At 35.4% G+C, this 13491-nt stretch overlaps 1 protein-coding gene across 1 annotated transcript in view; it reads right to left on the minus strand.

Moving 5' to 3' along the window:
* nup160 (nucleoporin 160) overlaps nucleotides 1-13491 on the minus strand; it is a 51574-nt gene that overhangs the window by 21967 nt on the left and 16116 nt on the right. The window contains 13 exon segments of the mRNA XM_051100008.1: nucleotides 820-889; nucleotides 1377-1447; nucleotides 1449-1537; nucleotides 1631-1701; nucleotides 2403-2539; nucleotides 5576-5736; nucleotides 7174-7298; nucleotides 7380-7545; nucleotides 7685-7784; nucleotides 10452-10622; nucleotides 10694-10777; nucleotides 11171-11239; nucleotides 11335-11419. Of these exon segments, the coding sequence (XP_050955965.1) occupies nucleotides 820-889; nucleotides 1377-1447; nucleotides 1449-1537; nucleotides 1631-1701; nucleotides 2403-2539; nucleotides 5576-5736; nucleotides 7174-7298; nucleotides 7380-7545; nucleotides 7685-7784; nucleotides 10452-10622; nucleotides 10694-10777; nucleotides 11171-11239; nucleotides 11335-11419 (1399 nt within the window).

Genomic DNA, 13491 nt, shown 5'->3' on the forward strand with positions numbered 1-13491 from the left:
GACATACACAGAACCAGGCAGCTGAGACCTATAAGACTTTCATCCAGCAGTCTTGATTTAGATTGAAATACATCAAGGAGAGGAAGGAGGACTAATATAATGACAACAGCAGCTGCAGAGATTATACAACTGGCGCTGGAGCAAAAGTCTACAATGGAAACGCCACAGAATTCAATCTAAGAGCAACCTGTGAACTGTGCAGAGACTGTGAAAAACTACATGAAGGACATTTTGAGATGTCTAATTTGGCCAATATAAATCTGAGCCCCATGCAACAAGAGTAGTAGAGCAAGATCATTATCTATCAATTCTAACTCTGATTGCTTGGATAAAAATAAATTTAAAATAAATAACTTTTAATCTATATTTAAAAAAAGAAATAGTATTCTACATTACATTGTCCTCCAATGCTGTCCTCTGAAAAATGTACAATATGAGGCTACGAAAATGTTTATGTATATTTGCAGGCTATTCATTGTGCAAGCAAGAGTTAAAACACTGCATTCTAAACCAAAAAAAAAACAAAACAATTTACTAATTTAAAATTAATTTCACTAAATCACTGAAAATCACTACATTAAAAATGTAAAATAAATAAATACATAAATAAATAAGAAAAAACAGAGAATAAAGATAAAAACAGAAACTAAATATTAACTGGTAAAAGGAACACACACATTCAGTCATCTGAAGAAGACAGTAGTTACATTACACTTACAGTTTCTTTAGGCTACTGCTTTACTATTTTTTATAAGGACCATATACAACCTTGCAAATCATATTTCTGGGAAATTAGACCAGTGATAACTGATGTCTCACCTGCAACTGTGCATACTGGCAGTTTCCCATTAGGCATTCAGGAAAGAGGAAACTGGGATTGCTGGGCCAGCTAGTAAAATGATGTAAGGGAAATAGTGAGCTCATGAATTACACCTCACCCAGATGCTTTACAATCAACAGGAACTCTAACAGCTCTAACAGGAACCCGGGACATTTGTCTCTGCTTGTATAATCTACAATGCTTGTATGACACAAACATTTTTACACAGACAGTTATGTCTAAAGGGATTATAAACACAAGAGCAGATTAAAATAGACCTGTGTGAGAAAATCACTCACTGCCTTGTTGAAGTCTGCAACTAGTTAATGAACACTCTTTATGTTGTATACTATGTTTCTTTGCTCTTCTGTTTAAGTTATGAATATACTGTATATTTACTCAAACATTACATGACATTATCAATTGTTTTACTTTTTAATTATTTACTACTTTTTTAATTCAAGTATAAATCAAGTACCAAAATTTTGTATATTTGGGATCAAAATGTGAATAGAGAATCTTTAAATTTCCAGCATACTGCACATCAAGAGGATACAGAAACTGGCAGAGTAGTGTGAGGACACTGGAGATCATTTGTGGCCAGTGCAACATGGTCTGATTGCCCCCCCACATCCTGCTGGGAAAAGATCTGGGACATGATGGCTTTACGGGCCACATTCTGGTAGAACAACTCCACCACAGTTTGAGGATTCAACACTACAACAAAAGAGAAACAATACAGCGGGGATCAGTCAGCATTCTCATCATTGGTCACAGACCGTCTATATTGAGGCAATTAATATATCTTACCTGATCTACTGGATGTAGGAGTTGTAGAGTCTGACAGCTCCAAAACAGACAGATGCTGAAGGTCAGCATTTCTAGAGACAGACAGCATTTACATTTAATCATTTAGAAGACACTTTTATCCAAAGTGATAAATATGAATATGACTCTATCATATATATATATATATATATATATATATTATTATTATTATTTTTTTTTTTTTGCTTTTAAATATCCTTACACTGTAAAAAAAAAAAAAAAAACCACACAATTTGTTGAGCCAACTTAAAATAATTTGTTACCCTCCTGCCTTAAAATGTAAAGTTCAGTCAACTCAACTAAGTTTAGCAAACTTGAAATGTTAAGTTGTACTAAGTGACAACTTAGATATTTGAGTTGACTAAACAAAAAATTTGACCAAAAGAAACTGCAAGTCTATAATAAATATAATATATAATAAAATATTATTATAACAACAAAAAAAACCCTTTTCTGATCATTTACAAAGTGTCAGTTGCTTTGGATTATTGGAAGACAACATAAAACACAGCTCTGTCTGGCTCGTGTCCCACAGCCCTCTCAAAAAGCATAGCCCTATATATGAAGCATTTATCTTGGTGTTGAATTAAACTTGGCTTGTGAAACTTTCACTGACTTCTATGTTCAAGGACTTCAACTTTGCCACCATTACAGCCCTACTGTATACACACATTTGCAGAAAAAAAAAAATCATGGCTTAAATATAAATTTGAGATTTTTTTTGTGAATTGAGGCATGTGGCGTGTGGACTCACAGTATGTCAAGTGGAACAGATGAGGACAGCATCAGGCTCATCTGCTTGAGCAGGTGATACGTGCACAGCAGATTAGAGCATCGAGGAATCAAGTCTTGCTGCAACTGCAGTAACTGAGGACCACCTTGACCCAACAGCTGCACACAAACAATCAACACAAATTACAGAATCACTATTATGAAATATTAGGGATGTGACGAGATCTCGTGGCACGAGATCTCGCGAGATCCGATGTGTCTCGCGGGACTAGTCGGGTCTCGCGAGATCTCGTGACGATATCATTTGCAAAATATTTTGCATTTCTAAAACATTAGAGCTGCACAATTAATCCTTAAAATATCCATATCTCAATTTAAACACCCACGCGATCTTATTACTGAAAGACAACGATTTAGCTATGTCTATAATGACTGTTTTACATCGCGAGTGTCAGTGGAGCGTGAGAAACACGTTTTGTCGCTGCCCATGTTAATGAATCAGAGGGTCGGGGTAAATGTGAACGCAGAAACAGTCGTTTCAACCACATTATAATCATTATTTGTGTGTTACAGACATTTAAATAATAGAAGTACTGGGATAAAAGTTTATAGTTTGGATATAAACACGTATTGTCTACAGTAGCGGTCAAAACTAAAAAGTATCTTAAAACTTGTATGTACAGTAACGCTTATCCTCTTCCGCCTGGAGGTGGCGACAACTGCCCGTTTAAAAAAAGTGTCACTGAATCGTTCATTCAGGACATTTCAATAGTCAAACAAGTCTTAATGAAGTGAGACACTGACTCCTTCATTGGATTTTTTTTAAATTTTTTTTATTTTGTTTAAATTAATATATGTTTTTAAAAGACTTGAGCAATTGACAGTTTGTCAGAACTATTATTAAAATACATTATTTTGTTTAGCTTTCTAATCTTTTTTTTTTTTTTTTTTTTTTTGAGAGAATCATGGTCTCCAGTTTATTAAAAACATCTGGGATTCCTAATTTATCCAGAATGGTGAAGCTCTTGTTTAAATGTTGTTTGCTACTGCAAATAATTCATTAAAATGAGTCTAATTTCATGAAGTTCAAAATGCACCTAATTTTTTTTTTTGCATTTTGTCTTTTTTTAGTTGAATAAAAGACTATTTTCCCTATATATTTCATCATTGAGGATTTCTTAAGAAAAGTTTAAAAATCTTGTCTTGTTTCGTTCTCGTGAACCCTGTCTCGTGTCTCGTCTCGTCTCTCGTGGGATTAGTGTCTCGTCACACCCCTATGAAATATTATTTACAAAATTCAAACTTCATTTTAAATTTTACACAATTCTTTTTGCAGTTAGGTTAACACCAGATTTCAACCAAAGTCAACAATCCACAAAAGACTGAATACATATAAACAGCACCGTGTTACATTCCCAAGACAGTTCCAGAGATAATTTACACAGTTTTTAGATTAAGCTTAGTTTTTGACAAAAAAACATCCTGTACATTTAGTAAATTATTTCATATTCATATCTGATTAATCTCACATAAAGGGTGCATTTGCACTCTGCTAGCAAAGGTTAAAGGCTCACTGTTCAGCTTTACTTCTTCAAAAAAAAAAAAAAAAAAAAGATCCAAAAATGAGCACAAACACTAGATGTACAATATCATTATTATGTCAATAGTTATAAATGCAGACCATTTCCCTTAATACTACGGTAACTGGAAGGGGACATGTTCGGTTCACTTAATTTAGTCGTAGGCACCACATTTTGTGGGAACATCATATTGTCTCGTGGTTACAAGATTCTTTTGTTGAGGGAGACCACAAGTATCCAGAGATGGATTTATTAATATTTTGCTTTGAATGCATAAATTATTATATTAATCATTCTAGAAATTAATGCATTTATTACATTATTATATTAACCACAGGCAATGCCGTCTATGTGCGACATAGACAGCATTCCAATGAAGTCTGTCTTGAATAAATGTTACATAAAGTACATCAAATAAAACAGGCCTACAAGAAAACATTATGCATTCCCGTTTATATTAGTTTTTCCCCTCTTCATTTCGATCTCTTTACTTAATGTTGTGAATGTAAATGATAGCCTAGGCTGCTGTAAATGCTCGGCATGCCAAAGCTTTTATTAAGCTATATGACTGGAATTTTTACTGGAATGCAGTTGAATTTAACATATAGGCTATATCATTTTATTTTGGCTAATTAACAGACTAATTATAGTGTTTCATTGGAAATGAATCATTCACGTAGTTTCTTTCTTTAAATGAAAACATGTTCATTTATGAGTGTCACACACGGGCATAAATACAATCATAAAGTCAAAACTTTATTGGCATAATTGTCAGCCGATTACAGTATTTGAAACATATATAGCAAATACTAGCATATACAGAACGTTAATTAGGTAAAGCACTACACAATAAATATACAAAATATAGCCCTAACCAATTATTATATAATATTAATATTATTATTTAAATAGCTGGTTGGGTTATACAAACGCCTGACAAATATGCCAATAAAGTTTTGACTTTATATTTGTATTTATGCCCATGTGTGACGATAAATGAGCGTGTTTAAATTTATAAATAAAACTATGTGAATGATTAATTCAGTAAAACACTACAGTAGGGCTATTTATAATTATAGTCCATTAATTAGTCAAAATAAAACGAAATATGTTAAATGTAACCTTTAAACTGCATTCTAGTAAAAATTCCAGTTATATAGCATAATCAAAGCATTATGTCCAGCATTTACAGCAGCCTCAACTATAATTTACATTAGTAAATAAACGAAAAACAAATATAAACAGAAAAAAAAAAAAACATAAGCAATAACAGGCTAACATAATAATAATGAAAATAATAATATACAAATATTAAGGAAAAAAGACGACCTGGTAATGGACTTACAAGAAAATATTGTAGGACTATTTTATTTGGTGTACTTTGTATAACATTTTTTACAAGTTAATATGACGTTGCCACAAATTAATTTCTCGTGGCCACGACATATCAAGTTTCCATAAGTTAATATGTCGTGTGCACAAAAAAATTAAGTGAACCGAACATGTCCCCTTCCGATCACCATATAATACTGTAACACATTGCTGGAGCATTGTTAATATCTTAAAAGTGTGATGTGAAGTTTGTACTTGTACATAATTATGTGTGTCTACTCACATGGTCATCAATTCGCAGGTACAGCTGCTGCAGGATGAGCAGGTCTCTGCAGAGCAGAGCTCGGGTCATAGCAGTCTGACACACAGCCTGACAGATCAGACTAGCGGCCACACTGCTGCCGTACAGCTGAGAGAGGCTAATGCGCACTCTCAGTGACTGACCTGCAACAAATACCGCATCAGTGTTGATCAGGGATAGAGTCCAAACTAAGGATGGGCGTATCGATCCTGAAGTATCAAAAGTATCGATATTCAAATTCACATTTATCAGTGATTTTATTTAACAAAATAAATTGAATGTGTACAATATGCATTGAATTGGATGAATAACCTATGTTAGCAACGCAAATGTTGCAAGACAGAACCAATCAATCACAGAGAGCGTTCACTCATTTCTGACAGTGCATTCAAATAGGGCTGCATTTCCCAAAAGTATCATAAGAAAACATTGATGCTTTTGGCAACAGCAGCCCAGAGCAATGCTTATCAAAGCATTTTACAATAAGCAAATTAAAATTGTAGCCTACACAGTTTGTGCAATTACATTTATTTAAACTGAATGTTAAAAGTTCATATTGATCATGTTCTATTCTGTAATGTTAATAGAAATCATACACTGTCAGAATATGCGCATTTTATGTGTGCAACAGCCTGTCACTGGCAGTTCCTTATTAAAAAAACAAACCATGGTTTTACTAAAGTGACTGTAATTCAACTATAAAATTTCTAGACTTCCATGATTACCACTACAGTAAACAGATTTAATCACGCATAAACAAAAGTATAACCTAATAAGTTGCAATTAGGGTGTGCTGAAAGTTAAATTGCATTTCAAATATAAAGTTGGTACTATTACCCATTTTACTCTTAATAATTTAATAAAATTCATAATTTAAAAAAATCAGTATCACATCGGTATTGATATCGACTGGCCTTTAAAAGTATCGTATCGAAAGCAAAATAAGTGGTATCGCCCATCCCTAGTCTAAACATTTATTTAAAAAATAAAAGGGTCATCCTTTAATCCTTTACTTGTTCTCAACTGTCTTTCATCCGTGAAATACAAAAGCACAAACAAATAGTCAATAATGTTCTACCGTTAACATAAAACAAAAGCACTGTGAGCAGGGGCTATCAAGCTCCAAAAAAAACGATCACAAACACTAAAAATGTATGCTAGAAAAGTCATAAAAGCCAATTATTTCTGCTGATACTGTAATTGTGCTAATACATTTATTAATATTTATAATATCACAAATAGTTTAAAAATTACTTATTTTTGTTAACAGAACTTCACATAAAAATATGTTTTTCTGCGACCTTATTTCTTATGTAGGGCACACACCCAGAGCAAAATGTTATCGAATTACTTTACTGCTATGTTTTAACAAAGTAAATCAAGACTGTGCCTACAAAGGTCATCTTCACTACATGTGGCATTTCAATTTAAATACAGTCAGTTTTGAACCGGGATAGTGCCACAGATAAGAATGAATTCAGAAAAATTGCAATGTTTTTTTATGGGCAAAGTACCCCTTTAAACATCTCAGACAACAAGATCACCACAAAACCCTTGAAAAGGTGTATATAAAGGTGTACCTGTGGATCTGGTGTCCGTCTCCGCATCAGCCTCCAGGTCCAGTTCTCTCAGCAGAGTGTTTATTGCAACAATGGGGTTACTGATATCTTGCAGTTTGTTTACAATGTCCTGAACGACATTCACACTGAAGAAAATATTTCACTTTAGACATCAAGCTGATCAGTTACCATGACTGCTTTAAATCAGAGATTCAAGGGATACTGACTTGTCACTGGCCATAAGGCCCTCCAGTACTTTTTCAGACACTTTCTCTGGAGACTGCAGGTCCTCAAGGGCCTTGTCCATCTCATAGGCCATATCCTCTGGAAGAGACTCACTCACCATGCGGAGACAATGAATGAGCTGCAGGATGTCACGGCTCAAATCTGAATCTAATAAAAGACCACGATTAATGACTGATACAGCTCGATTACTTCATATCAACAGTGGCTGCTTGTCTAACTAAGACAAAATTTGAAAAAGGATCATACTTTATAAAACAAGCAGTCTCTCAAGGCATTGCCCTCTTACCCTCAGCAATTGGAGTCTCCTCCTCCGAAAACAGGTATTCATCCGAGGACAGGTAAAGATGGTCTATAGCAAAGCAGGGTAACAGGAAAGACACAAAGCCCTAGGAAAGTAGAGTACAAAGATTAGTGGTCAACTAATATTTGACCAGGGCTGATATTTGACATTTTTAATTATTGTCTGTTTGACTGGTGAGAGTGTCTTTAATGTCAGTGGAGGCATGCAAGAGAACAATGTTTGATCGTGGAACCTTGCTGAGCTATATTCAATTGGTCACTATGTAAAATTATGACCTGATTGAGAAAACGCTATTCCCAGCGTGCAGTGTTTACTTGCACTTTTCTTAGCTTAGCGGGCTTTTTAGGTACAGAGGTCAATAGAACAGTTCCTAACACCAAAAAAGTAATATTCGAGGGTGAGAAGCAAAGCAAAGGCGTAAGTGACATTTCACCAACTTTACAGGAGGGCCAAAACACTAATTTACCAAAGTTTGATCTGACTTTGTGTACTGATTTCAATAGTTTACAGTCATGGCCAAAAATATTGGCACCCTTGCAATACTGTCAGAAAATGCAACCCTTCTCTCAGAAAATTGTTGCAGCTGCAAACGTTTTGGTACTCATGTTTATTTTTTTGTTTGCATTGGAACAACACAAAGTCAGATCTGATACAATTCCACACAGAACCCAAAAAATGCACTGGACAAAATTACTGGCACCCTTAACTTAATATTTGGTAGCACCTCCATAACTGAAATCAATCGCTTCCTGTAACCATGAATGAGTTTCTTACACCTCTCTACTGAAATTTTGGACCACTCTTCTTTTGCAAACTGCTCCAGGTCATTTAGATTTGAAGGATGTCTTCTCCCAACTGCTGTTTTGAGATCTCTCCACATGTGTTCTATGGGATTCAGATCTGGACTCATTGCTGGCCATTATAGAACTCTCCAGTGCTTTGTTTGTAACCATTTCCGAGTGCTTTTTGAAGTGTGTCTCAGGTCACTGTCCTGCTGGAATCAAAATCAAATTAAATCACCTTTATTTATATACCGCCTTTAACAATACAGAATTGTGACAAGGCGGCTGGAAGACCCATGACCTCTGGTGGAGACGCAGCTTTCTGACACTGGCCACTACGTTACACCCCAAAATTCTTTGGTTATCATCAGATTTTATGATACCGTTCACACAGTCAAGGCATCCAGTGCCAGAAGCAGCAAAGCAAACCCAAAACATCTTTGAACCTCCACCATGTTTGACTGTAGGGACTGTGTCCTTTTCTTTGAAGGCCTCATTTCTTTTTTTGTAAACAGTGCCATGATGTCCTTTACCAAAACGCTCTATCTTTTGTCTCATCTGTCCACAGTACGTTCTCCTAGAACAGGGATGTCAAACTCATTTTAGATTCAACCCTAATTAAACACACCTGATCCAGCTAATCAAGTCATTCAGGCTTTTTTTTGACAACTACATGGTTTGTGTGTTAGAACAGGGTTGGAACTAAACTCTGCAGGGCTGCGGCCCTCGAGGACTGGAGTTTGACACCCCTGTCCTAGAAGGATTGAGGTTTTGTCACATAAGCTTTGGCAAACTCCAGTCTTGCTTTTTTATGCCTTTGTGTCAGCAGTGGTGTCCTCCTGGGTCTCCTACCATAGTGTCCCTTTTCATTCAGATGGCGACAGATAGTGCGAGCTGACACTGTTGTACCCTGTGTCTGCAGATCAGCTTGAATTTGTTTGGAAGTTCTTTGGAAGTTTGAGGTTCTTTATCCACTATTCAAACAATCCTTTGTTGTAATTTTTCATTAATTTTGTTCTTCCATCCATGTCCAGTGAGGTTAGCTACAGTGTACAGCTACAGCTGTAAACCTCTTGATGATATTGCACACAGTGGACACAAAGACATTAAGATCTCTGGGGATGGACTTGTAGCCTTGAGCTTGTCCATGTTTTCCCACAATTTTTTCTCTCAAATCCACAGACAGCTCTTTACACTTCTTTCTTTTCTCCATGCTCAGTGTGAGACACAACACAAAGGTTGAGTCAACTTTTCTCCATTTTAACTGGTTGCAAGTGTGATTACTATATTGCCCACACTTGTTACTTGCCACAGATGGTTCTAAATACAAATTACAGGAGCATCACATGCTTGAAAAGCAATTATTTCTTACAATTTTGACAAGGTGCCAGTAATTTTGTCCAGTCCATTTTTGAGTTCTGAGTAAAATGTTTTGTCTTTTCTTCTCTGTTTTTTTGTGTTGTTGCAGTGCAAACAAAAAACAATAAGCACATGAATACCAAAACATATGCAATTGGAACAATTTTCTGAGAGAAGTGTTGCATTTTCTGACAGAATTGCAAGGATGCCAATATTTTTGGCCATGACTGTATAATAAAAATTTGTACACTCATGGATGACAGTACAGCTTTCATTTGACATCCATATATCTTCATTTCACCCAAAATGACACTTACACCCTTCTGGTTCTCTCCCCTCATATTAACACATTATAATTACAGACAGAAGTATTTGTTGTTTTGCAGCACTAAAGTTTTGTGAGCACCTCTCAGGCAATGACCCTTCGAAATGATTCAATATTATAAATATAATTAAACAATATTAAATTATTAACAAAAATAAGAACCTGAATGTGTACTAAGGCAGTAAACAGGGATAATACTGATTTCATTTGACTTACACATACACAGAAAAACTTATTTGACTTCAACTAAATGAAGACATCCAGCTGTGAGGCTGGGATCAGGTACCTTCTTAAGGATGCAGACCATGGCTGTGGCAGGGCTCACATGCAGGGCGAGTGGCGTGGACAGAACATCCTGGTACTGTAAGCAGCAGGCGTAAAACTTTGACCAGAACTCCACCTGCAGCAGCCGGTAGTCCTCCTGACAGAACTCGTACTCTGTCACGCTGCCCTGAAGCTAAAAAACACCGTGTTAGTGGTAACACGGATGAAGAAATGAACACAGACACAACAACAGCACCACCTTACCTCATTTTCCAATGTGACTGTAACCTCTTTCTTCAGCTCCTCCCACGACAAATCGGAATATCGCTCTGTACCTCGTTTGTAAATCTGGACAAAAATAATGAACCCCTTTAAATAAATCTAATGTAAACCATGCATTCACCTGCTCTAACTGAAGACCCTTTAAAGGCAGGTAAAATAATTATGATAAATGTTCCTGTGTTTTGCAATTAACTAACGGCATTAACAAACAGCTTACCTATTACATTACAAATGTAGTATATTGCATCTGCCTGAGTTTTTTATGAGTGAGTATATATAATTTATTACTCAACAGTTAACAGTACTTTCAACTACATTCATCTTTGCAAATTCAGTGGGGCGGTGCTTCATATTTCATATTTTTCACATACAATTTACAAATTAATTAAGCATCAAACATTAACACCTCGTGAGTCTTTTCAGAGTCCAGAGCAAATTGATGTACACTGAGATTTTTACCTGTAAAGCTTTGATGATGGCTGATGCTGTGAAACGTAGAGGTGAAAAAAGTACATCAAGGTAAATTTCCTGTTAAAAGACAATAGTGTTTAAGGCAACTCAAAATGGCACAGACGTTTTGACACATCAATTTCAGAGTTTGCATTAGAACTGAATGTTCTTACCCGTGGATCTTGGTCTTCACCAACGTGAACTTCCTCCTCTGGTGATGGCTGGACAAACACCTGGTTCCACATGCCTGCTGTGTTACTAAAGTTTTAAAAAAAGCGGCAAATCAGGGAAAAGCAGCAAATATTTATCATTACAACTGATAAAAGAAGATAAAAGAAAAAAAAACAAAACATAAAAATAATGACTTTATTCAAATCTTCTCCTCTGCATCACTCTAGCACCATATTTGAGAGTATCAGCTCTCCTCTGAATGTAAACAGCACATGTGTGTGGTCTCGTTGTTGACATAGAACACGTGTGCCACGCTGTTTACGAATAATTTACTCAACCACTTGTCATCCAAGATGTTCGTGTCTTAATTTCTTATCAACAGAAGACAGAATGTTTCATGAGGAAAAAAAAAAAAAAATCAGGAATTATCTCCATATAATGGACTTCAATGGTGCCCCCAAGTTTGAACTTCAAAAATGTAGTTTAAATGCAGCTTCAAATGGCTCTAAACGATCCCAGCCTATCTTATAATTTTTTAAATGAATTGACAATTTATATACTTATTAACCTCAAACGCTCGTCTTGTCCAAGTCTGCGTGACCGCTGTTTTTTTCCGGTTCAATACGGTTAATACAGTTAGGGTATGTCGAAAAACTCCCATCTCTTTTTCTTCCTCACATCGCGGCACATCGCTGCAGAAGTACCGACCCAGTGGTTACAAAATGAACATGTGAAGAAGATCAAACACCCTTTACAAAAAAAGGTATAACAGTGATGTAGGATGATTTTGACGCTGAAAAAGAAAACGAGCCGGGGGATTTTCGACATACCCTAACAGTATTGACCCGGATTACACAGACTGCGCATCTCAGAGATGAGACAAGAAAAGCATTTAAGGTTAAAAAGTATAGAAATCATTTGTTTCGAAAATGACATTTCGCTAAGTAAGACCCTTCTTCCTCGGCTGGGATCGTTTAGAGCCATTTGAAGCTGCATTTTGAAAGTTCAAACTTGGGGGCACCATTGAAGTCCACTATATGGAGAAAACTGAAATATTTTCCTCAAGAAACAATTTCTTACTGACTTAAGAAAGACATTAACATATTGGATGACAAGGGGTGAGTAAATTATCTGCAAATTTTTGTTCTGGAAGTGGACTTTAAGGTGACGCAGAGGAGAAGATTTGTTGAATAAAGTTGTTATTTAGTTTTCAGTTTTTGCTTTTTCACACACAAAAAGTATGTGATGTCACATGGACTATTCTGTCCATGGTTTATGTTGGATTATTATAGACATATCTCATGAATCCTTTCATAAAGTGTAGAGTGAGTGTAAATAAGAGATTCATTGTGCAGCGTAGAGAGCTTCGTTAATTTTTAATGGATGGTGAGATCACGATGAATAAGTGACAGCTTTTAATGATTTTTAAGTGAGTTTGTAAATGAGATATTGATTTAATACAACAGTTAAACAAGAAGTGAATATTAAGTAACTTACATTTTCCGACTATAACACTATTACCTGATTTTACTCTATTTTGTCATCAAAAATTGTCTAAAACAAGTCACAACTGAGCCTCTGTGCATCTCCATATAAACAGCGGTGTTTCGTTTATGAATGAATGTGTGGTTTTTTAACGAATCTAGTCGATGATTCAATTTCCCGTTCATAAAGCCACTTGCTTTATTCCTAAAAGAATCAGCCTTTCAAATGAATCAAATGAATGATATGATATGATAAAATCAGTGACTTGCCACCTACTGGCAGATTTAGTTTTATTTTTAAAGTATCTTTTTAGTTATTTTAATCATTTAATATTTCTGTACTCAAAATGTTATATTTAAAACATTAATCTCAACATTAATTTATGAATTTGATTGCACTCATGCCACCTCTGAGCCTCATTAAACATTTGAAAATACACCTACAAGCCACTTTTGTGTTCTTCTGTGCACCTCTGTAGTACAAATTAATTTTGTTAATACTGATTTCATTTGATCGGTAACCTACTTGTGTTTATTCTGTTGTTTTAACTAGAAATTTTAAAAAGCTTACAAAAATATCGTTTTTACACGCCCATAGTCTACCAGGCTTGAAAAATCTTTGTCTAGACTTCTAAAATCAATAAATTGTAAAGGACATGGCACATGATCAAGGGG

Source organism: Labeo rohita, chromosome 25 (assembly GCF_022985175.1).
Source record: "Labeo rohita strain BAU-BD-2019 chromosome 25, IGBB_LRoh.1.0, whole genome shotgun sequence".
Taxonomy (NCBI): Eukaryota; Metazoa; Chordata; class Actinopteri; order Cypriniformes; family Cyprinidae; genus Labeo; species Labeo rohita.